At 39.7% G+C, this 22729-nt stretch overlaps 1 protein-coding gene and 1 long non-coding RNA gene across 39 annotated transcripts in view; one reads left to right on the forward strand and one right to left on the reverse strand.

The window, feature by feature from the left end:
- SH3D19 (SH3 domain containing 19) overlaps positions 1 to 22729 on the reverse strand; it is a 196319-nt gene that overhangs the window by 14836 nt on the left and 158754 nt on the right. For 24 of the 38 annotated variants that reach the window (XM_074040587.1, XM_005556066.5, XM_074040578.1 and 21 more), the window contains 7 exons: positions 22241 to 22353; positions 14520 to 14581; positions 12928 to 13192; positions 9222 to 9290; positions 8920 to 9060; positions 4151 to 4223; positions 2440 to 2570 (listed from right to left, as the gene is read on the reverse strand). In XM_074040587.1, the coding sequence (XP_073896688.1) occupies positions 2440 to 2570; positions 4151 to 4223; positions 8920 to 9060; positions 9222 to 9290; positions 12928 to 13192; positions 14520 to 14581; positions 22241 to 22353 (854 nt within the window). The remainder of the gene's footprint in view (positions 1 to 2439; positions 2571 to 4150; positions 4224 to 8919; positions 9061 to 9221; positions 9291 to 12927; positions 13193 to 14519; positions 14582 to 22240; positions 22354 to 22729) is intronic. The other 14 variants (XM_074040594.1, XM_045392938.3, XM_015450907.4 and 11 more) reach the window with 1 other exon arrangement.
- LOC135971019 (uncharacterized) lies at positions 107 to 5116 on the forward strand. Its single transcript, XR_010587039.2, has 2 exons — positions 107 to 252; positions 3932 to 5116. It is a non-coding gene; the product is annotated as an uncharacterized lncRNA (long non-coding RNA).

Here is a 22729-nt window from a genome sequence, read left to right on the forward strand (position 1 = left end):
AACATGTGAAGTAGCCTTCCTTGAGTAGCCAATCAATTCTCTTATTTGCTGGAATAACCACATTAATATCACTCTAATTCTGACTGAATTTTCTTTATCCCCCCGCTTTTTTTTTTTTTTTTTTTTGAGGCAGGGTCTAACTCTGTCACCCAGGCTGGAGTGCAGCGGCACAATCAGAACTCACTGCAGCCTCGACCTCCCAGGCTCAAGTGATCCTTCTGCTTTAGCTCCCCCAAGTAGCTGGGACTACAGGTATGTACCACCACACCCGGCTAATTTTTGTATTTTTAGCAGAGACGGTTTCACCATTGTTGCCTGGGCTGGTCTTGAACTCTTGGACTCAAGCAATCTGCCTGCCTTAGCCTCCCAAAGTGCTGGTATTATAGGCGTGAGCTGCCACACTCTGCCAGCTCTATCCCATATTCTCCAGGTTGAAAACTGCAGCTGAGAAGGACTTAAGATAGAAATCAGGCATTAGGCATTCACAGTGCCACGCATTAGCTCTACCACACCTACTCCAAGTGTTGGTAGAACCCCGCAATACTTCTCTGACCCCAAGATAAGATATTTCAGTAAAACTTTGGATTCTTGGGCCAGGTGCAGTGGCTCAAGCCTGTAATCCCAGCACTTTGGGAGGCTGAGGTGGGTGGATCAGGAGTTCGAGACTAGCCTGGCCCGGGCGACAACTGCGAGACTGTCTCAAAAAACAAAACAAAGCAAAGCAAAGCAAAGCAAACAACTTGTGGATTCTCTTCACATTTATAACTGGAACATTTTCCCCCTTCAACATGAATAGGGGAGGAAGAAAGGAATCTGTATTTAGCAAACATCTATTAAGTGGCAAGCACTTTATTTTATTTTATTTATTTTTTGAGACAGGGTCTCACTCTGTTGCCCAGGCTGGAGTGCAGTGGCATGATTATGGCTCACTGCAGCCTTGCCCTCCCATGCTCACACCATCCTCCCACTTCAGCCTCCCAAGTAGCTGGAGTTGCAGACACCTGACATCATGCTCAGCTAATTTTTCAATTTTTTGTGGGGACAGGGTCTCACTATGTTGCCCAGCCTGGTCTTGAACTCCTGAGCTCAAGTGATCCTACCGCCTCAGCCTCCCAAAGTGTTGGAATTATAGGCATAAGCCACTGTGCCCAGCCAAGCACTTAATGTAATATCTTATTTACAAGGCTCAGTAGAGGAGGGCTGGGTTGTGATAAAATATTTGGCTATAATGCATGCAATCTAAAACTACTTAAAGCTTGAGGTTTATATTAAATAAATCAGTGCCTTCTTGATGAATTTTAAAGACTTGAAGTTTTAAAACAATTTTTTAAACTTGTGGGCTTAGAAATAACACACTAATAATGTGGCAGATTCTGTGTGATTGATTTCAGTGTGGTAATTGTGCTTTTTAAAGTACTGCTACATCGGGCAGAAGAAAAATGAGGAAGAGTGCTAAAACAAACATTATTCTTAATATTAATTTAGAGAACATAGTTGAACTTCTCCAAAGAATCAAGGCATAGATAAACTGGACAATTTTTAATGCCTACCCTTCATAATCCAAGAGATTCAAATTCATTTCTATTTGAAGAATTCAGATTTTCTGTTAGTCTTGTTTTCTAATTTTGTGATGTAATGGAATTTTTTACTTTTTCCTTCCAAATAAGCTGTTAATGCAGTTAGGCTAGATTTTTTTGATATTTCATAGTATCATAAGTTATATCAGGGACGGAGTCATCCTCTTCCAATGATACAAATGTGTGAGGGCTGTCTGATTTTATCCCCATATTTCACAGCCATCTGGGCTTACACACAGCTCTCACACACAGGAATGCTTTCACAAGTTAGGCTGTGAGGGTATATAAAATTCTGGTGCTTTAATATAATTATTCTAATCAGATTAGAAATTATTTTGTGGGCACAACCATTAATGAACCACTATCTACAATACAAATACTTCTGTATTCCCAAATAGATTTTTTTTTAAAAGACAGAGATAAATAAGAATGGAAAAGATGAAAGAAACCCAAACCAAAATGTACTCCAAAGAAAAGAAGTGGTACCATAACCTCAGAGGACACCTCTACAGGATAATCTAGTATCATTCAATTCATGTTCACTAAATGTCTCAAAGAATTACCATATATCCTTAAGTGCTTAACAACCCTCCAAGAACAGCTGATTCACCAGTTGACCTGTGGTGGTCTTTCACTTTAGGATTTCAGATAGCATGTAGGCATTAAGTTCTAACACCCCATAATATAATAATTAACCATCATCTAGTTGACCAAATCTTTATTTTTGAGTTTTCCAAATGCCAAATGAATCAATGAAAAAGAGAGAACTAGAATCTGGGTTTCTAGTTATTTTTTCCAACCTACAAGTCACATAGAACCCACTGAGTATATGACTAAATTAAAGCAAATACAACCCACTTACAATCACTTTGACATAGTTGGCAGGAAATATGCCAATCTGGTTTCTACAGTTCCCTCTGTACCAGTCTGTATCTATCTTCTCCAGAAGATAAACAGTTTCTCCAGAAGTGAGGTTCAAATCATCAACTTGCTCTGTAATATAAAATTATGGTTATGTATGATGAATTATCCTGGTTGCAGATTTGATAAAGTCACAAAGTAGCATTTAGTTATGTCCACTGAGGCAGTTATGTTCCACCGATTCTGAGAACATATTATACTAATCAAATTGACTTAAAAAATGCTATTCTTTTTTTGGATATTGTTATGAGCTCCCTTTTTAAAGACCAAACTAGTTACATTTACCATGCTTTGATTGATGGGAAATGGTTGAATAAAAACACTATTGTGTTAGCAAATGTTTCCTACTGGGCCAATATAAACCCATGCTGAGTACACACTGAACAATGAAAAAAGTTTATAGACATGGTATAATATTCTTATTATTCTCAATCATGCTTGCAAATCATTTTAATTTCAAATGTTAACTAAGGGAGTACTATAACTCTATAGCAAATAAGTATACCCATACCAAAATAAAAATCAGCCTATCAAGTGGATAAAAAGAGATTGCAAGTAAATCGGGAGTTTATTTGTAGCCTTGGGTATGAGGGTATTTTAAAAATTATTACAAAAGTACTTATATTATGGGTGGGCATGGGTGGCTCATGCCTGTTATCCCAGCACTTTAAGAAGCTAAGGTGGGAGGATCACTTGAGGCCAGGAGTTCAATACCAGCCTGGGCAACATAGCGAGACCATGTCCCTAAAAAAAAAAAAAAAAAAAAAAAAATTAGCCAGGTGTAGTGGCACCCCTGTAGTCCTAGCTACTGGGGAAGCTGAGGGAGGAGGATCACTTGAGTCCAGGAGTTCAAGGTTACAGTGACTGCACCACTGCACTCCAGCCTGGGCCACAGAGCAAGATCTCGTCTCAAAAAAATATATATATATTTTGCTCTCATAGGTAAGTAGCAGCTGAGACAACTTTGAGGGCAAAAGAACTTCAGTTATTATGTTAGAATTAACTTTATTACGATTCTTTTTTTTTTTTTTTTTTGAGACAGGGTTTTGCTCTTGTTGCCCAGGGTGCAATGGTACTATGTCAGCTCACTGCAACCTCTGCCTCCGAGGTTCAAGCGATTCTCCTGACTCAGCCTCCCAAGTAGCTGGGATTACAGGCATGCATCACCACGCCCAGCTGCTTTTTTGTATTTATAGAGATGGGGTTTCAACATGTTGGTCAGACTGGTCTGGACTCCTGACCTCAGGTGATCCATCTGCCTTGGCCTCACAAAGTGCGGGGATCACAGGTGTGAGCCACCATGCCCAGTCATATTGCAATTGTTAATTAGTACCCACTATTTTGAAAGAGTTAAAAAGTTTGTGACTGGTAGGCTATTTGCAATGTTCATCTGTAAGGGAAAGCCTCTCTCTCTCTCTCTCTCTCTTTCTCAGGGAGCTTCAAAGGCAAGGGTATACAACTAAGCTTTCTGGAATGGCTGGTACAATCGACCCTTCTTGAAGTGGAGTCCCGGATAAGATGACCTCTCTAGTCTAGGACTCTACAGGCACAGAAAATGAAGAAGGATGCCCTTGAGAGGCTAACCCCAGGGCAGGGAGAAAGACTTACTCCTGGATCCTGTGGTTCTCCTACTGTATTATTTACATCCTTACCTGCTGGGAAATCATGAAGAACGACAGCATGAGGAGCACCACTGTCAACAGGCTTCTGAGCGTGGCTTGGATCCTTAGGGGGGAAAACAGGGCTGTGAATGAAGTGTGCAGGATAGATGGTGGATTTATTATTCACTCTGAGACCAATTTCTTTTTTTCTCATTAGAGTCCTCTTGACACAATTACATTATGAGTACAAGATGCAAACCACACAGTTGAGCCAAACAAGTGAATTATTATCAAGTTGAAGAAGAATGTGTCCTTGCCAAGGGAGGACGAAAATCTCAATTAAAATATCCCCCAGTGTGTTTTGTTTTTGCTTTTTTCAACTGAGAGAGCAAAACAAAAGGGAACTGTTTGTTTACTTTTAAACAGTGCCTATTCTACCCTGAAGTGGTGGTTTTTGACCTCTTTCCCTTTCAAGGGTAGCTTTTTCCTTAAAACTGTGATCAAGACAGAGTCTTAAAAGTTGTGTCTTTATTAGGATGGGAAAAGGAAGAAAGTTCTATGATTTATGCTCTTGCCTTTTGTAATGAAAGGAGCTAATGACTTTCCACAAAAGTATAATTCACAAAAAGTAAAATCCATTTCATTTATTACCTTAACTAAGTGCTTTTTCTATTTTGAAAGCAATGCTACCTCCCATGCCTGGTCTGCATTTTGTATTTAATCTGAATGATTTATTACAACAGTAGTTCTAAATAAATTAGCAAAAATAATCTAACATTCTCTATCCATCTAGCCAATTGCCTAGATTGGCCAGAGGAGAAGGCAAAGCTGAAGAGTGACCTCTTCTTATTGACTAGCAATTGTTATTCTTAGTTTCTTTACATGAAGAGACAGGCTTATCCTCCTCATCATCAAATCCCACTGAAGGATATTATTTGGAGTTATAACTTAACACTCTTCAACACTGGCAAGCCCGTGAAATAAATAAAGGCAGATTTTTGTGCCCTTTCTTGTCTCTTCACCTCCTCTAATAACTCTTGTCCCCTTAGAGACATCCTGACACTTCAATACCTCTGCCCTTCCCCTGGCCATGATGCACCAGGCTGATCAGAGTGCACGGTGAATGATGGTCCACTCCATTTCAACCCTGCAGCACCTTTGCTGGGATCTTTTCTAAATCTCACCTGCTCTTTCAACCAAAATGCCCCTGCAAAACAAAACTTACATTCTCTCAACTTAGGTAAACTGAAATATAATTTAAGTCAAGACTCTAATGGCTAATGTAGCTTACTATAGTGGCTTACCAAGATGACCCTAACATTTTTTCATGGACTGCTTAATGCTTTTCTCTAAATAAATGAACAGTGGAAATTTCATGAATTCTGAGATATTTTAGTTCTGACATGGCTTTTTTTTCTTTGACACAGGGTCTTGCTCTGTCACCTAGGCTGTAGTGTAGTGGCGCAATCACAGCTCACTGCAGCCTTGACCTCCAGGGCTTAAGTTATCCTCCCACTTCAGTCCCCCAAGTAGCTGCGACTACAGGCGTGCACTACCATGCCTGGCTAATTTCTGTATATTCTGTGAGATGGGGTCTCGCCATGTTGGCCAGGCTGGTCTCAAACTCCTGGGTTCAGGTGATCCACCTGCCTTGGCCTCCCAAAGTGCTGGGATTACAGGCGTGAGCCACCGTGCCCAGCCTGGAGTGGCTTTTAATAATTATTCAGCATGGACAACATAGCGATATGCCATGTCTACAAAAAAATAAAAAATTAGCCAGGCATGGTGATACATCCCTGTGTTCCAGCTATTAGAGATGCAGAGGTGTGAAGATCTCTTGAGCCCAGGAACTCAAGGCTGCAGTGAGCTATGACTGTGCCACTATACTCTGACTTGGATGACTGAGTGACTCTCTCTAAAAAAAAACTTTAAAAAATTAATTATTATTTACATAATGTATTACACATGTGCATGTGTGATTTTCATTTTCTTCTGATTTACATCTGTGGAGAAAAAGGAATTACTATTCAATAAGTGGTATTAGGCTAGATGGCTATCCATTTGGAAAAAATGATGTCAGAGACTTACCACACACCAAACACAAACATGAAATCTCCAAATGAACCAGAGGCCTAAACATAAACCAAGCCTTGGAGGGAGGGGATAATTTGTGCCTCCCGATCACACATTTTCCCTTCTCTGCCTTCAATGTATGGATATCACCGGCAATGCTGCTCATCAACCCAGCCTAGCAGGTGAAGGGCAAGAGGAACAGGCTAGACAGGGTTGACAACAAGGGGACCATACAATTCAGACCACACCACTGGGGTAGGTATCTGGTAGACAAATATAATATAATGCAAAGGTCTTTCTAATAGGACTATAACTGCTAATGCAAATGGTTTTGTAATATTAAGTTTAACTAATATTTACTGCTCATTCACTATGTGCTACTCACTGTGTTAAATACCTTATACGCATCAGCTCAATGAATTTGTTAAAACATCTTTGAGATACAACCCACATATGATAAAATTCACCCACTGAAAGTGAACATGGCTGTAGGATATTCATAGAATTATCCAACCATCACCATAACCCAAGTGCAGAACATTTGTATCACTCCCCAAAGAAACCTCCTACTAATTAGGTGTCACTCCCCATTTACCCTCCCCTCAGTCCTAGGAAAACCAGTAGTCTACTTTCTGTTTCTAGGGATTTATCTATTCGGGACTTTTACACAAAAAGTCTGTCAACTCTGAAGACAACTCTGTGGGCAGTTATCTCACACATTAAAAAAATAAAGTTTAGAGAAGTTAAATAACCACTGAAGAAGGTGGAAGGGGAACCAAATCCCACCTCCCTGAAACCCAGGTCTAGGGTCTCAACCACGTACCAGGCAACAACCTTCCACTGTTCCCATGATCTCTCTGATTCAACCACAAATGGTCATGTTCATTCAATATTTTCTGTTTGCCAAGTTAGGGGGAAAGTACAACATATTCGTGGAGATATTACCTTAAAACTAGGCTTTCAAATAGGTAAGTTTTATTTTTAAAAAATGTAACAATAGCCATTACCCCAGAAGCATAAAGAAGGATTCATTTCATTATCACCAATAGCTGCCTATCAGAGGCCAACTCTCTGCAAGTCTACAGTAAAAGATGAGAAGGTGGTATTTAAGGTGGGAAGAACTTTGCACTGTTATAAAAGACTAACTTTTGGCTGGGCATGGTGACCCATACCTGTAATCCAAACACTTCGGGAGGCCCATGCAGGCAGATGGCTTAGCCCAGGAGTTTCAGACTAGCCCTGACAACATAGTGAGACCCTGTCTCTACAAAAAATTTTTAAAATTAGCCAGGCATGGTGGCGCACGCCTGTAGTCCCAGCTACTCAGGAGGCTGAGGTGGGAGGATTGCTTGAGCCGGGAAGGTCAAGGCTGTAGTGATCATACCACTTTATTTCAGCCTGCCAATGGAGTGAGACCTTGTCTCAAAAACAAAAAAACAAACAAAAAATCTACTTGCTTTTAGCTTCTATTTTTCACAAAGGAAAGCTTTTTGGCAGTATAACTCCCACTGTTGCCATGAGTGTGTTCTGAAAAGAGGAAGGACAGCTATGACAGATGGATAATGCTGTACCAAAACAGACAAAAAGAATCAGAGGAGAACTTTCCCTGTGGGAGCTAAAGTAAGGATTTTCATATGCCAACAGAAGCTACCTTAACACATATCTCCTCTGCTCTCCAAATACAATTTTTTAGTTTCTTAGCAAACTTCACAAGATAAACTACCTTCTAAGAAGAAAAAATTGGAAAAGATTATGAAAACTGGGATAAATGGCAAACCAAGTATTTTACTTGATTACTATTATTTTTCATATTTACTCCATTTTTTATTTGTATTTTTTTCAAGACAGAGTCTTGCTCTATGGCCCAGGCTGGAGTGCAGTGGTACAATCATGGCTCACTTGCGGCCTCGATCTCTTGGGCTCAAGTGATCCTCCCACCTCAGTCTCCTGAGTAGCTGAGACTACAGGCATGCACCACCATGCCAGACTAATTTTTGTATTTTTACCAGGGACATGGTTGTGCCATGTTGCCCAGGCTGGTCTTGAACTTCTGGGCTCAAGCGATCTGCTGCCTTGGCCTCCCAGAGTGGTGGGATTACAGGCATGAACCACTGTGCCTGGCCTATTTTTCATATTTACTACGTTAACAGATAGTGAAATTTTACCTGGATAACTTAAGAAGCTCTTTAAAAAATATACTCCTACAAATTGTTCAACATCACTTTTCTTGCTAAACAAATGACTTTCAATAACCATTGCATCTTTCCAGGTTCCACTAAATCGGGACTTGAGGTTGTTGGATTACATTTCATTGTTTTATGAGCTATAATCAGAGAAATTAGGTTTATATTAAGCTTAAATCTTAAAGGGAAGTGCTTTTTAGTGTTAGACTTCCATTCTGCTAGAAAACGATTCTCTGACACTTTGGTAAACAGGTTTACATTACTTAAAAAACAAACAGCTCTTACAGTTGAAAATTAATGACCGAGTATTCTGGTTGTTGTAAGTCAGCACATTATGAAGAAAGCAAAACACAGGGTAGTCACTCTGTATCGAAGTGATTAGTATGGCAGCGGCAAGTCTCTTAGTAGTAATTTATTCTAAAAGTGGAATAGAATGCTGCTGTAATTTTTACTCTGGTTACAATAAATGTGCTAATAAAAATCTGAAGATGAGATGTAATTAATAGTTCCATGAAATGTGCTGCTACGTGTGATATGAGGGCTGTAACAATATTAATCCCTTACGTGTGGTCTGCTTCTAAAGTGTTCATCAAGTGGAGTGATAATCTTCATTTGAGACAGGTGAACTCTGCCAGTGTCTTCTCCCTTTTGGCACTCCAAGTAATTATTTTCCGTCTGCTTCAGCATCACAAGTACATCCCCACGCTGTAAGGTACAATACCACTCTCTGAAGCAATTATTATTTAATAAAACATTATTACTTTTTCACATTTTAATCTTTGGAGCCTAAAGCATTTAATAACGTGTAATAGTAGGATTAATTTTTTTTTTTTACATTAACCAGTAAAGAAAGAGCTCTACTTTACCTTACAAGAGAGTTCTCCAGGGTTTTGTGAGACAATATCTTCACTGGCAATTCCATGAGGCACAGACAGCTTAAATGTAAACCAATAAAAGGCTTATTCACAATCAAATAACCTCCTCTTACGTTACTGATCATTTAGGAATTTGGCATGTGTGTGCCTAAAGAGCACCTTCTCCAGCAGCTACACTCACCCGGCTTCATCATGCTCTAGATCAACGGGGCCTGTCATTTCTCATAGATGTTAAGAGGCTCTTGGGAGTTGGAGTTGGGCCCATAGAACCACAAGAGCTGAACATGGCCTAACATTCCCTTAAAGACCATAACCAGGAAGTTCCATTCTACAGGATAAGATCCACCAAGTCCCCTGGGTTTTGAAGGAGAAATACCCAGCACTTGACCTCACAGCCAGTTCTTTAATTCAGGGTTCTTACAATGGTGGCCTCCGAGGCTGATCAGTGATTGGAGCCCTCCGTGTACTGCCTGCCTGCCTGCCTGCTTGTTTGTTTCCATAGACCTTGAAGCTCTTCTTCTCCTAGAGTCTCTCTCTGATACCAAGTGTCTACTTAAATCCATTTCATGGCCTGATCCCAGCCACTTCCTGGTCCACTCAACTCTGTCTGATCTTAGAATGGTTTTTACATCTGTACTGGACCTTGTCCAAGGGGCTCTGTTCCCTGCTTTGGAAAATTTTAGCTGATGAGTGCACACCAGAGGGTCTGTACTATATAAAAGGCATACCCCGGAAATGTAACCACACAAGCTCATATCCAACATGGTTTAAGAAGGCTGCCTGGGCCTTGGGTCACCCAGGAGCAAAGATCCACAGTGCAAGGATGTGGCTGTGTACCGCTGGCTTGGTGGTGCCGTTTCCCAGCATCTTTGTCAGATTCCTAGGGCTTCCAGTGTACCCAGATTCCTGGCTAGCAATTTAATGGTACTATAGGCAGGCAATAAATGAAAGATTTAAAGAATTATTTTGTAATGAGACATTCAGCTCTAGATGTACCATCATTTTGAATGTATTGAGTTTTTAAAAATGCTTTATTGACATTATACGACTATGCTGAGAACTGTCAGGCCTCTGAGCCCAAGTTAAGCCATTGTGACCTGCACATGTACATCCAGATGGTATGGAGCAACTGAAGAACCATAAAAGATGACATTCCACCATTGTGATTTGTTTCTGCCCCACCCCAACTAATCAATCAACCTTGTTATGTTCCTCCCACGGAAAATGAGTCTCCTGATCTCCCTACCCTGCACCTTGTGACCCCTGCCCCTGCCCACAAGAGAACAACCCCCTTTAACTGTAATTTTCCACTACCTACCCAAATCCTATAAAACTGCCCCACTCCTGTCTCCCTTTGCTGACTCCTTTTTCATACTCAGCTTGCCTGCACCCAGGTGAAATAAACAGCCTTGTTGCTCACACAAAGCCTGTTTGGTGGTCTCTTCACACAGACGTGCGTGACAAGAACCAAACGTGAAATCTGGTTCCCCTTGAAAAAGGGCTCTTGACACAGAATGGCCAAGTCAAGTAGAGGCTACAATTGGCATGATGGTTAGGAGCAGGTGTCAGAGCCAGCTGACCTGTTCTCAAATCTTGCTCCCACCATTAATTAACTGGATTTGCAACCCTGGGCATGTTACTTTATGTCTCTGTTTCTTATTTTTCTCACTTGTTCAAGAATAATAATATCTACCTCACAAGGTTGGTGTGAGGAGTAAATGAGTTATTTAATACACACATAAAGTGCTTCAAACAGCGCCTGGCTTATAATTAGTACTCAATATAATATACATCAACTACTGTTTTTATTTATTAATTAAGTAATCTATCCCAAAGAACACTCTTGGGTTTTAGCAATTAAAGTTTTGTCAGTTTAAATGAATATTAATATATATGAATATACTGCCTCCTTCTTATTTGTCTATACCCTTCTCTAAAGAGGATTTTTAAAAAACTCTGAACAGCTTAAAGAAAAAATAATTCCTGGCTTGATGATGGAAATATAGTAACACAATATAGAATTATTAATTGCTGTTCTTGTTACAAGCTACTCTGTCATTCAATTGGTAAAAAGTGTAAGCAGTCCTGCTGTCCTGATCATTTTTATTTTTTATTTTTTTAAAAAAAGAGTCTCACTCTGTCACTCAGGCTGGAGTGCAGTGGCATGATCTTGGCTCACTGAAACCTCCACTTCCTGGGTTCAAGCAGTTGGCTTCCCAAAGTGCTGGGATTATAGGTGTGAGCTACTGCTCCTGGCCTCCTTATCATTTTTATTTGTTTTACATCCTTCAGGTTAACCTGATCAATGTAGAGAACACATCAACTTTTTGTTGTTGTTGTTGTTTTGTTTTTTTGAGATGGAGTCTCACTGTTGCCCAGGCTGGAGTACAGTGGCACAATCTCGGCTCAGTGCAACCTCTGCCTCCTGGGTTCAAGTGATTCTCCTGCCTCAGCCTCCAGAGTAGCTGGGATTACAGGCATGTACCAACACGCCCAGCTAATTTTTGTATTTTTAGTAGAGACAGAGGTTTCACCATGTTGGCCAGGCTGGTCTCGAACTCCTGACCTCAACTGATCCACCCGCCTTGGCCTCCCAAAGTGCTGGGATTACAGGTATGAGCCACTACCCAGCAACTCTGTTTTTCAACTGTGGCAAATGCAGACAAAAGTTTAGGTCATTTGATGAGAAAAACATTAAAAGAGAACAAAATCAGTATCTCAACTATTGATGAAAACTTCTAACTGGTAACTATTAAATGGACCATGATAATTATTAGGCTTACAAAAGGGGAAAATGAGGGAAAAACCATCCATCTTAGTAAGAACTTTCTATTTCATTTAAAATTTACTCAATGGGAAAAGGAGTTATTAGATATAAACTACATCAAGATATAAACCATAAGCCTGGAGGGGAGGCATGTTCCCATAGCCCCAGCTACTCAGGAGTGTGAAGCAGGAGGATCCCTGAGCTCAGGAGGTCGAGACTGCAGTGCACTATGACTGCATCACTGCACTCCAGCCTGGGTGATACGGCGACACTCCATCTCTTAAATGAAAGGAAAAACAAAAGATATAAACTATAGTATCTATCAGAGTTCTCCCATTAGTATTACCCACAGGGTCAGGTTTTTCAGAATTTCTGTTTGGTCCAGCCAGGCAGCAAGTTATAAGCCTGGCCTGCCCGGCTTTCTCTCCCCTTTCCCTACGTTTCTCCTAATAATGAAACCCTGCTTTAAGACCTAGGTGTTTCGTTTGTTTTGAGACAGAGTCTTGCTCTGTTGCCTAGGCTGGAGTGCAGTGGCGCGATCTTGGCTCACTGCAACCTCTGCCTCCTGGGCTCAAGCAATTCTCATGCCTCAGCCTCCTGAGTAGCCAGGATTACAGGATTGTACCATCACGCCTGGGTAATTTTTTGTAATTTTAGTAGAGACGGAGTTTCACCACGTTGGCCAGTTGGTCTCAAACTTTTGGCCTCAAGTTGATGCACCAGCCTCGGCTTCCCAAAGTGCTGGGATTATAGGCATGAGCCACCGTGCCCAAGACCTAGAATTTATTATGGCTACTGAACTAAAGCACTCTTGGCGTCAAGGGACAATTCCACGTTTGTTCCATCATCTTTTTCTAAGGAATAAATGAATCTTATATATACTTCAGGGCACATCTCTTGACCACGAACATTTTTAAAAGCTAAATTTACCATGTATTTACTGTAGAGAGGGTGTCCTGGTTTGGGGCGAGGGGGTAGCACCGGATCTTGATTTTTAAAAACTTGACTCTTGGCTTTTGAGAGTCCAGTTGCCAAGTTACTTTGTTTTTTCTGAAGATCCATGTCAGAAGAGGATCGATTAAAAGGCAGTTTCTTATTAGATCTTCTGGTTGCAGAAAGCTTTGGGGGAGGTGGTCTCTCAGGGGGCACCTTGGTTGGAGGCTGTTGAGTTGGAATGGTTTTTCCATTCACAGGTCTGAAAATCAATGTAGTAGCCATGAGTCAGTGTTTTGATCAGTATTAAATTCTGTTCTGTCCTGTCTTACACACACACACACACACACACATACACACACACACACACACACACAGCTTTCTGCTAGTGGAATACAATTTACTGAAACATGCAGTGTATGCTATTTTTGAACAAACGACTGCTGCTGCATTAAACATTATATTATTAGAGGAAATGCCATGATGTTCCAGCTTCCTCTTATCTTGCACTAGAGATTCATTAGTTCAAGACAAACAAGCATTTACTATCATGAGCTCTCTAAGGTCCCATTTGCTCTTAAACACATCATGACTATTTCTGGAAACTAGGCACTTTCCCCCAAAGTCTGAGATGAAAAGCCTATAAGATATGATGTATGTGTGCTGGGGTCTTGTACATGATTAGAAAAGGAACATCAAAATCCCCTAATATTCATGTTATAGGTGTTACTATTAAAACTTTAATTTAGATTAATATAAAGAAAGCTAGTTCTGAAAGGATAGGACAACTATTACTTTGAAAGTCTTTCCTTAATCTCTATGATAGAAATAATTTTCATCCGGGCATGGTGGCTCACGCCTGTAATCCCAGCACTTTGGGAGGCCCAAGCAGCCAGATCACGAGGTCAAGAGATCGAGAACATCCTGGCCAACATGATGAAACCCCATCTCTACTAAAAATACAAAAATTAGCTGCACATGATGGCTCACGCCTGTAGTCCCAGGCCTGTAGCCTACTCGGGAGGCTGAGGCAGGAGGATTGCTTGAACCCGGGAGGCAGAGGTTGCAGTGAGCTGAGATCGTGCCACTGCACTCCAGCTTGGAGACAGAGCGAGACTCCGTCTCAAAAAATAAATAAATAAATAAATTTCAACATAGTAATAATGTCTTCTGATAGCATTACAGCCCTTTATTTGAATAGCTCTGGAACTCAGAAGGCAGTCACCTCTGAGCTCACAAAGCCAGTCCCCTTTGGAAATGCCAAAAACCAGTCTCTTAACCAGGAGGGTGTTAGTGGGCATGTATATGTATATTCTAGAAGTGGAGCTGTTTTAAGTTCAGAAATGAGTCTTGTTCATTTATTTGAGGAAATAAATGCTCTATGAGTTGAACTGTGTTAAAAAGAGAGCAGAGATTCCCACCACCTACCATTATAAGCAGACTGTGGATTAGGGGCCTGGGTGAACTGGTGAGATTATTTCATTGCTAAAAAAAGATCCAAGGCCAACAACACTCAATTGTGGTGGTAAAAAAGAGAGCTGGGTCTCTGAATCATTAATTTTTCTCTAACTTTTCCCACATTTACTTACCTCGGTGGCAACCTTGGGGGTCCTCGCACAAAACCTCCTGTTTGACCCGGGTGGTTGGATTCCTGCAAGTAGCAGAGAATGCTTTTTAGTTAAGGTTAATCTGAAACAAGAATCTGTCAAGAGAAATTCTGGACAACCTTTTGGCTGGATCTACAAGCAGAAATGCAGTTGAGTTATAGAAAGTAGCTTAAAAGAGTTTTCAGCATTAAACAATATTAACTTACTTCTGCCTAAATTATTCATGTCCTAATACAAGTCAAAATACTGACAGGAAAAAACCAGTCTCCTATTGTGGACCACAGCTTGAGCAATTGCACTGTATGGTCATGCACTCAGTGGATTCACGAGATATTAAGGGAAAATTTAAGCAGGCCCTAAAGAGAATTGAAAAATGTATGTTCTTGGCCAGGTGTGGTGGCTCCGCCTGTAATCCCAGCACTTTGGGAGGCTGACGCGAGTGGATCATGAGGTCAGGAGATCAAGACCATCCTGGCTAACATGGTGAAACCCCATCTCTACTAAAAATACAAAAAATTAGCCAGGCATGGTGGTGGGCACCTGTAATCCCAGCTACTCGGGAGGCTGAGGCAGGAGAATGGCATGAACCCGGGAAGCAAATGTTGCAGTGAGCCGAGACCACGCCACTGCACTTCAGTCTGGGCAACAGAGCGACACTCCGTCTCAAAAAAAAAAAAAAAAAAAAAAAAAAAACTATCTATCTATCTATCTATCTATCTATCTAATCTAGATAGATATATATGGTCTTTATTCATTCCTCTTTATTCATTCCGTGATCACACATAAGAAACATACTGCTCCTAAGTTTAAACACACAGTAAGTGGGGTGGTTACTAGTTGGTTTTGCTTTGAATAGGGAGATCTTATCTCACCACTGTTTGGTTTCAACAATTTGCAGTGGGTTTTGAACTAGAAGGAGGTGGGAACGTAAAAGAAGCCTGCAGGATGGTCTGAGAGGAAGGCATGTGAGGAGAAATAGTTAAGGTCCAAGAAAGCAGTGTGCTTGTACCACTCCAGCGAAGGGGCTGGATGGGGTAAAAGAGTTTTGTAGAAAAAAGGAAAAGGAGAATAATGTGAAAAGTAAAAGGTACAGGTGGAATGTTTTATTCTAATGGTAGATGAGAGAAATTGGAAGTGTGGAGATTAATAGGAAGATTTCTGTAGGGGAAGGGATTCAAACTGTTCCATTTAAACAGGTTTTCTGAACATGTTATAGCCCAAGGATTGGGAAATGAGGGTGATACATGGAGAATATTTTCAGATTCTCTGTGAGTGGGAAGCCAAAGGATCTCAAAGTCAAAATTTCTGTTTTTTTGGGAGGGGGAAAAAGCCTTCATAAAATTCTTTTTTTTTTTTTTTTTTTTTTTGAGACAGAGTCTCGCTCTGTCCCCCAGGCTGGAGTGCAGTGACGAAATCTCAGCTCAATGCAACCTCTGCCTCCCAAGTTCAAGTGATTCTCCTGCCTCAGCCTCCCGAGTGGCTGACTACAGGTGTGCACCACCACATCTGGCTAATTTTTGTATTTTTAGTAGAGATGAGGTTTCACCATGTTGGCCAGGATGGTCTTGAACTCCTGACCTCAAGTGATCCACCTGCCTTGGCCTCCCAAAGTGCTGGGATTACAGGCGTGAGCCACCACCCCCAGTCCCTCACTAAATTCTTCTAATTTTGTCTTTTTTTTACCCCACTTTTCCTACTTTCTAAGTCCCCAACACTAACACTCAGGAAATAATATTTCTCCAAAACTTCATAAGAAAAAAAATGCTGACCCTTTAAATTACACTTTTTTTTTTTGTAAAGGAGGTTTAATTAAAGCTTGGGATTCTTTGGGCTACTTCAGACTGTTTTCCTCCTTCTTATAAATGAGCCAAAACTCACTTTCATGATTTTTAAATTATACTGAATATTTATAACCTTTTCCTTAAATACCAAATGATTAATTGCCAATAACTGTGATCATTTAAACATGTTTCAATGCTATAAAATCCCATTTTAAAAAACAAATTAAGCTTGCCCTTAAAACTTGGTTTCACTAATGAGTTCAGTTAATGTAGTGAGGCAAGTAACCAGCTCATAAACCCTGCAATATTCCAGAATATAATCCATGCCTTATAATTACACTGCTGCCTATATTTTTCCTGACAAATATTGCTAAGATACTTGAAAAATGCATTTATTTCTGTGGCTACCTTTAAAATTAAAACAAACTCTAGCAGATAGGAAGAAACTTTAATTGCTTTTATCAAAGCTGTAATTATTAGATACCTTGATAAAGAAAATTTAAAAAATAGATGTATAAATTTGACATGGAAAGATGCAGATGATGTACTGTAATAAATGCATAGCATATGACCCTAATTTTGTACCAAATGTTAGCTGTAGTTTTTCCTCGGTGGTGGTATTTTTATGGGAAATCTTAAACATCTTTTTAATTTCTTAATTTGCAACAGTAAGAAAATTTTAAATCAGAAAAAAAGAGTAGCACATTCAAATTCCTTTTTTTTTTGAGACGGAGTCTCGCTCTGTTGCCCAGGCTGGAGTTCAGTGGCACAATCTCGGCTCACTGCAAGCTCTGCCTCCCGGGTTCATGCCATTCTCCTGCCTCAGCCTCCCAAGTAGCTGGGACTACAGGCACCCGTCACCACACCTGGCTAATTTTTTTTGTATTTTTAGTAGAGACGGGGTTTCACTATGTTAGCCAGGATGGTCTCGATCTCCTGATCTCGTGATTTGCCCGCCTCGGCTTCCCAAAGTGCTGGGATTACAGGTGTGAGTCACCGCACCCGGCCACATCCAAATTCTTTAGGGATGTTAGGCACATTCCTAAAGGCACTTCTGTATCTGACATACTCCAAATATTGAGAGAAGGAGACAGTTCTTGCAGGAGCCATTGTCTTAGTGTTTGCTCAAGTCTGGGTTTATGTCCAGGTTCTGCTGAGTCTTTGCAAGATAACTGATTAGGGACTTCCTCCTCGTGGGTATTCCACAAATAACCTGAAGGCTCTCTGCATTTGCTTTTTGGTACTTTTTCTCTAGCTCTGATATCCCTGAACTCTGGCTTTTAATGTGTTTGGACAAGCATTTTAGTTTCTGGTGAAGTTGGTTTCCCTGCTTGTATTGTCTCTGCAGATTCCATCTTTTTGTTCAAGATGGAATAATCTTGGAACATTTTGGAATATTATTCCATTGGAATAATAATAGCTGGGACTATAGGTGTGTGCCACCACACCTGGCTCATTTTTGTATAATACTATTTCTTTTTTTGTTTTGGAGACAAGTCTTGCTCTGTTGCTCAGGCTAGAGTGCAGTGGTGCAATCTCGGCCCACTGCAACCTCCACCTCCTAAGTTCAAACGATTCTCCTGTCTCAGCCTCCCAAGTAGATGGTATTACAGGTGTGCATCACTATGCCCGGCTTTTGTACTTTAAGTAGAGATGAGGTTTCACACCATGTTGGCCACACTGATCTCAAACTCCTGATCTCAAGTGATCCACCCACTTTGGACTTCCAAAGTGCTGGGATTACAAGTGTGAGCCACCGTGCACCCCAATATTATTTCAATAGAGCTTTATAGTTTACGAAGTCCATTAAGTATGATGGACATTACACATGATGGATATTAACGAATGATGTTTTACTTACTTATCACCCTCTCACTCCTTTTTATAACTATTTCAGAGTAGAAGCCAGTAACCTTCTCAGGCAACTTTTCCTCCACGGGAATTTGGGATTTTCCTATTTAACATTAGTGTGGTAGGAACCCTACTATCCTCTTTTGGGCTTTCTTGGCCCAGATTTAATAAAAATTTATTACCAGCTACTTTGAAAATCACAAGTGATCACTAAATTTTAATTCATTCTTCAGGAAAATCTCATTAACTAGATATTGGCTAATTTAATTTAATGTCTCCTTCAAAGAAATTTTTCTTTGCCAGATGATTAGGTGGGCTTGCCTGTATAATAAACATAGTTAATGCACAATGTAAAACCATTATGAAATTTGAACTGCAAATTTGGTTCAAAGACTTTAAAAGTTAATTTCTCTTAAAACAAGCCTTAAAGATCATATGCCATATGGACATCTAACAAAAATGAGTGTGGTCCAGCGTGGTTGCTCATGCCTGTAATCCTGAAACTCTGACAGGCCAAGGTGGATGGGTCACTTGAGGTCAGGAGCTCAAGATCAGCCTAGCCAACACGATAAAACCCCGTCTCTAATAAAAATACAAAAAAAATTAGCTGGACATGGTGGTGCACGCCTGTAGTCCCAGCTACTTGGGAGGCTGAGGCAGGAGAACTGTTTGAATTCAGGAGGTAGAGGTTGCAGTGAGCCGAGATCATGTCACTGCACTCCAGCCCAGGCGACAGAGCGAGACTCCATCTCAAAAAAAAAAAAAAAAGTGTGATCTCATATCTAGAAAAACCTAAAGACTCTACCAAAAAATCCCTCTTAGAATTGATAAATGATTTCAGTAAAGTTGCAGGATACAAAATTAATATACAAAAATCAGTAACATTTCGATACATGACAAAGAACTAGCTAAAAAAAGAAATTGAGAAGGCAATCCCATTTACGATAGCTACAAAAAGAAATACTTTGTAATAAATTTCACTAAGGAAGTGAAAGACCTCTACAAGGAAAACTACAAAACACTGATGAAAAAATGGAAGATACAAAGGATACAAACAAATAGACATTCTATGCTCATGGATTAGAAGGATTAATACTGTTAAAATGAGAATATTACCCAAAGAAATCTACAGATTCAATGCAATCCCTATCAAAATACAAATGACATCTTTACAAACATAGAAAAAAAAAATCCTAAAACTTGTACGGAACCACAAAAGACCCTGAATAGTCAAAACAATCCTGAGCCAAAAGAACAAAGGTGGAGGCATCACACTACCAACTTTAAAATACACTGCACAAAGATGTAGTAGCAAAAACAGCATGGACCTAGCATAATAACAGACACATAGGCCAATGGAACAGAATAGAGAATCCAAAAATTAATCCACGTATCTACAGCCAATTGATTTTTGATCAAAGTGTCAAGGTCAGTCATTGGGGAAAGCACAGTCTCTTCAATAAAGGCTCTGGGGAAAACTAGATATTCATATGCAGACGAATGAAACTAAACCCTCCCACTCACTCAACTCAGAGACCTAAGACACTCAACTCAGAGACCTAAATCTAAGACCTGAAACAATACAACGACTAGAAGAAAGCTGGGAAAACGCCTCAGTACATTGGTCTTAAAAAAGGTTTTATGAATAAGACCTCAAAAGCACAGGCAACAAAAGTAAAAATAAACAAATGGGTTTATATCAACCAAAAATCTTTTGCACAGTAAAGGAAAAAATCAAGAGTGAAAAGACAACCTACAGAATGGCAAGAAATATTTGCAAACTACTCATCTGATAGGGGATTAGTATCTAGAATACAAAAGAAACTCAAACATCGTAACAGCAAAAAACCCAAACAATCTGATTTTAAAGTGGGCAAATAAACTTTGGGAGGTGGAGGCCGGATGACTGCTTGAATCCAGGAGTTCAAGAACGGCCTGGGCAATGTGGCAAAACTTGTCGCTACAAAAAACACAAAAAATTAGCTGAGTGTGGTGGCATGCGCCTAAAGTTCCAGCTACTTAGGAGGCTGAGGTGGGAGGATCCCCTGCGCCCAGGTCAAGGCTGCAGTGAGCTGTGATCATATCACTGCACTCCAGCCCAGGAGACAGAGTAAGACCCTATCTCAAAAAAAGAAAAAGAAGAAAAAAAAAAAAAAAGCAAATGATCTGGATATTTCTCAAAAGAAGACACACAAATGGCCAACAAATACATTAAAAAATGCTCAACCTCACTAATCATCAGGGAAATTCACAACAAAATGGCAATGAGGTATCATTTCACCCCAGTTGGGATGACTATTATCTAAAAGATAAAAAAAAAAAAAAAATGCTGGCAAGAATGCAGAGGAAGGGGAATTCTTATACACTGTTAGTGGGAATGTAACCCAGTACAATCACTGTAGAAAACAGGATGGAAGCTCCTCAGAAAACTACAAATAGAACTACCATATGATCCAGCAAGCCCACTACTGGGAATTTATTCAAAGGAAAGGAAATTACATTGAAGAGACATCTGCACATCCATGTTTACTGTAGCACTACTCACAATAGCCAAGATACAGAATCAACCTAGGTGTCCAACAACAGATAAATGGATAAAGAAAATGTGGCATGTGTACACCATGGAGTACTATCTAGTCATAAAAAAGAATGGAATCCTGTCATTTGTGGCAACATAAATGGAACCGGAGGATATTATGTTAAGTGAAATAAGCCAGAAACAGAAAGTTAACCACTGCATCTTCTCATTCATATATGGAAGCTAAAAATAAGTTGATCTCATAGAAATAAAAAGTAGAACAGAGGATACTAGAGGCTGGGAAGGGTAGAAAGAAGGGAGAGAGAAGGAGCTTTGTTAAAGAATACAAAATTACAGCCAGACAGGAGGAAGAAATTCTAGTGTTCTATACCACTATAGGATGACTATAGTTAACAATAATATATAGCTTCAAATGACTGGAAGGAAGATATTGAGCATTCCAAACAGAAGTGGTGAAAAATGTTTGAGATGACAGATATGCTAATTACCCTGATCTGATCCCTATACAGTATATGTACTGAAACATCACTATGTACCCCAAGAATATGTACGATTATTATTTGTCAATTTAAAAAAGAGGAAATAATCAGGATTCCCATAAAGTCCTCTGAAAGCCATTATTCTTTCTCTCTCTCTCTCTCTCTTGCCCGAGGCTGGAGTGCAATGGATATTGGATCACTGCAACCTCTGCCTCCCGGGTTCAAGCGATTCTCCTGCTTCAGCCTGCTGAGTAGCTGGGATTACAGGCACACGACACCACGTACAGCTAATTTTTGTATTTTTAGTAGAAACGAGGTTTCACCATGTTAACTAGGCTGGTGTCGAACTCCTGACCTCAGGTGATCCACCTGCCTCGGCCTCCCAAAGTGCTGGAATTACATGTGGGGGCCATTGCGTCCAGCCAACTTTATTCTTTTTCTTAAATCACTTCTCTAATTACTTGTTGCATGTCTGTTTCCCCAAGAAACCACAAAAGTTGGAAGACCAAAAAAAAAAAAAGTATGAGGATATTGAGGTTGAAATGAAAAATATATATATTTACTGAAAAAAATCTTTGACCACCATCTTAACAAGTGCACAGTAAAACACTATTTTTTAAATTAAAAAAATACATTTTTCTTAAATTTCAGATTTAAAAATTCTTATGGTAATTATCTTAAATTTTGGTCACTAATTGGATATTTTAAATAAAAACCAACAAGTTGAATAAAGTTATTTCCCTGAATATTAAAGGTGTTTAGAGATTTTAATAACCTTCTCATTATTAGTTTCATTTAAAAGACAGGGTCATTAAGTTGGTATACAAATTATTTTATAGTGAAGTACAATGAATTGGCCTAATCTCTCTATAGGGACTTTTAACATATTGAACACTACATTATGTAAGTACATGGGGCTTAGAGACTGGTCTCTAATAGAGGGTTCTTGTTTTTAATTTGACCAGTAATAAAATAATTTAGATATTAGCTGACTATTCAAAATTAATGCATAACTATGTCTTCAATCTAATACAATCTATAATGACCACTTACCAAGTTTTTAGTTCTGTCAACATTACTGGGTTTTCCAGATACTGTACTGAAAGTGTTTCCAATAGGTTTTTCAGCAGGGAGAGGAGGTGGGCTTTGTGGATCCTCATGTAAACCTGGAAAAAGTAGCAGTAATTCATCAATAATTTCTAGTTTTTAGGATTCCAAAGAACGAAATGATTGCTGCTTAGTTTATTAGAAAAATGGCTATCATAAAAGATACACACAAATAGTTAAGAAAATGAGAAAGAGCTCCCAGCAAACTTCAGAAAATTGAGGTGCTAGTCAACATCAGTTAATTTCACTATATGTTTTATAGAGAATGAAAATAATACTAAATAATTACAACAGCAGCCAGCATTGTTGAGAACCTTTTATGTGACAGGCATTAAGTTAGGCTCTATATTTACATACATTTCACCAACCAAGATCTATGTGCTAGATTTGTCCAGTCCACTAGCTAGTAGCTACATCTAATGATTGTCTTAAATC

Source organism: Macaca fascicularis, chromosome 5, assembly GCF_037993035.2.
Source record: "Macaca fascicularis isolate 582-1 chromosome 5, T2T-MFA8v1.1".
Lineage (NCBI taxonomy): Eukaryota > Metazoa > Chordata > Mammalia > Primates > Cercopithecidae > Macaca > Macaca fascicularis.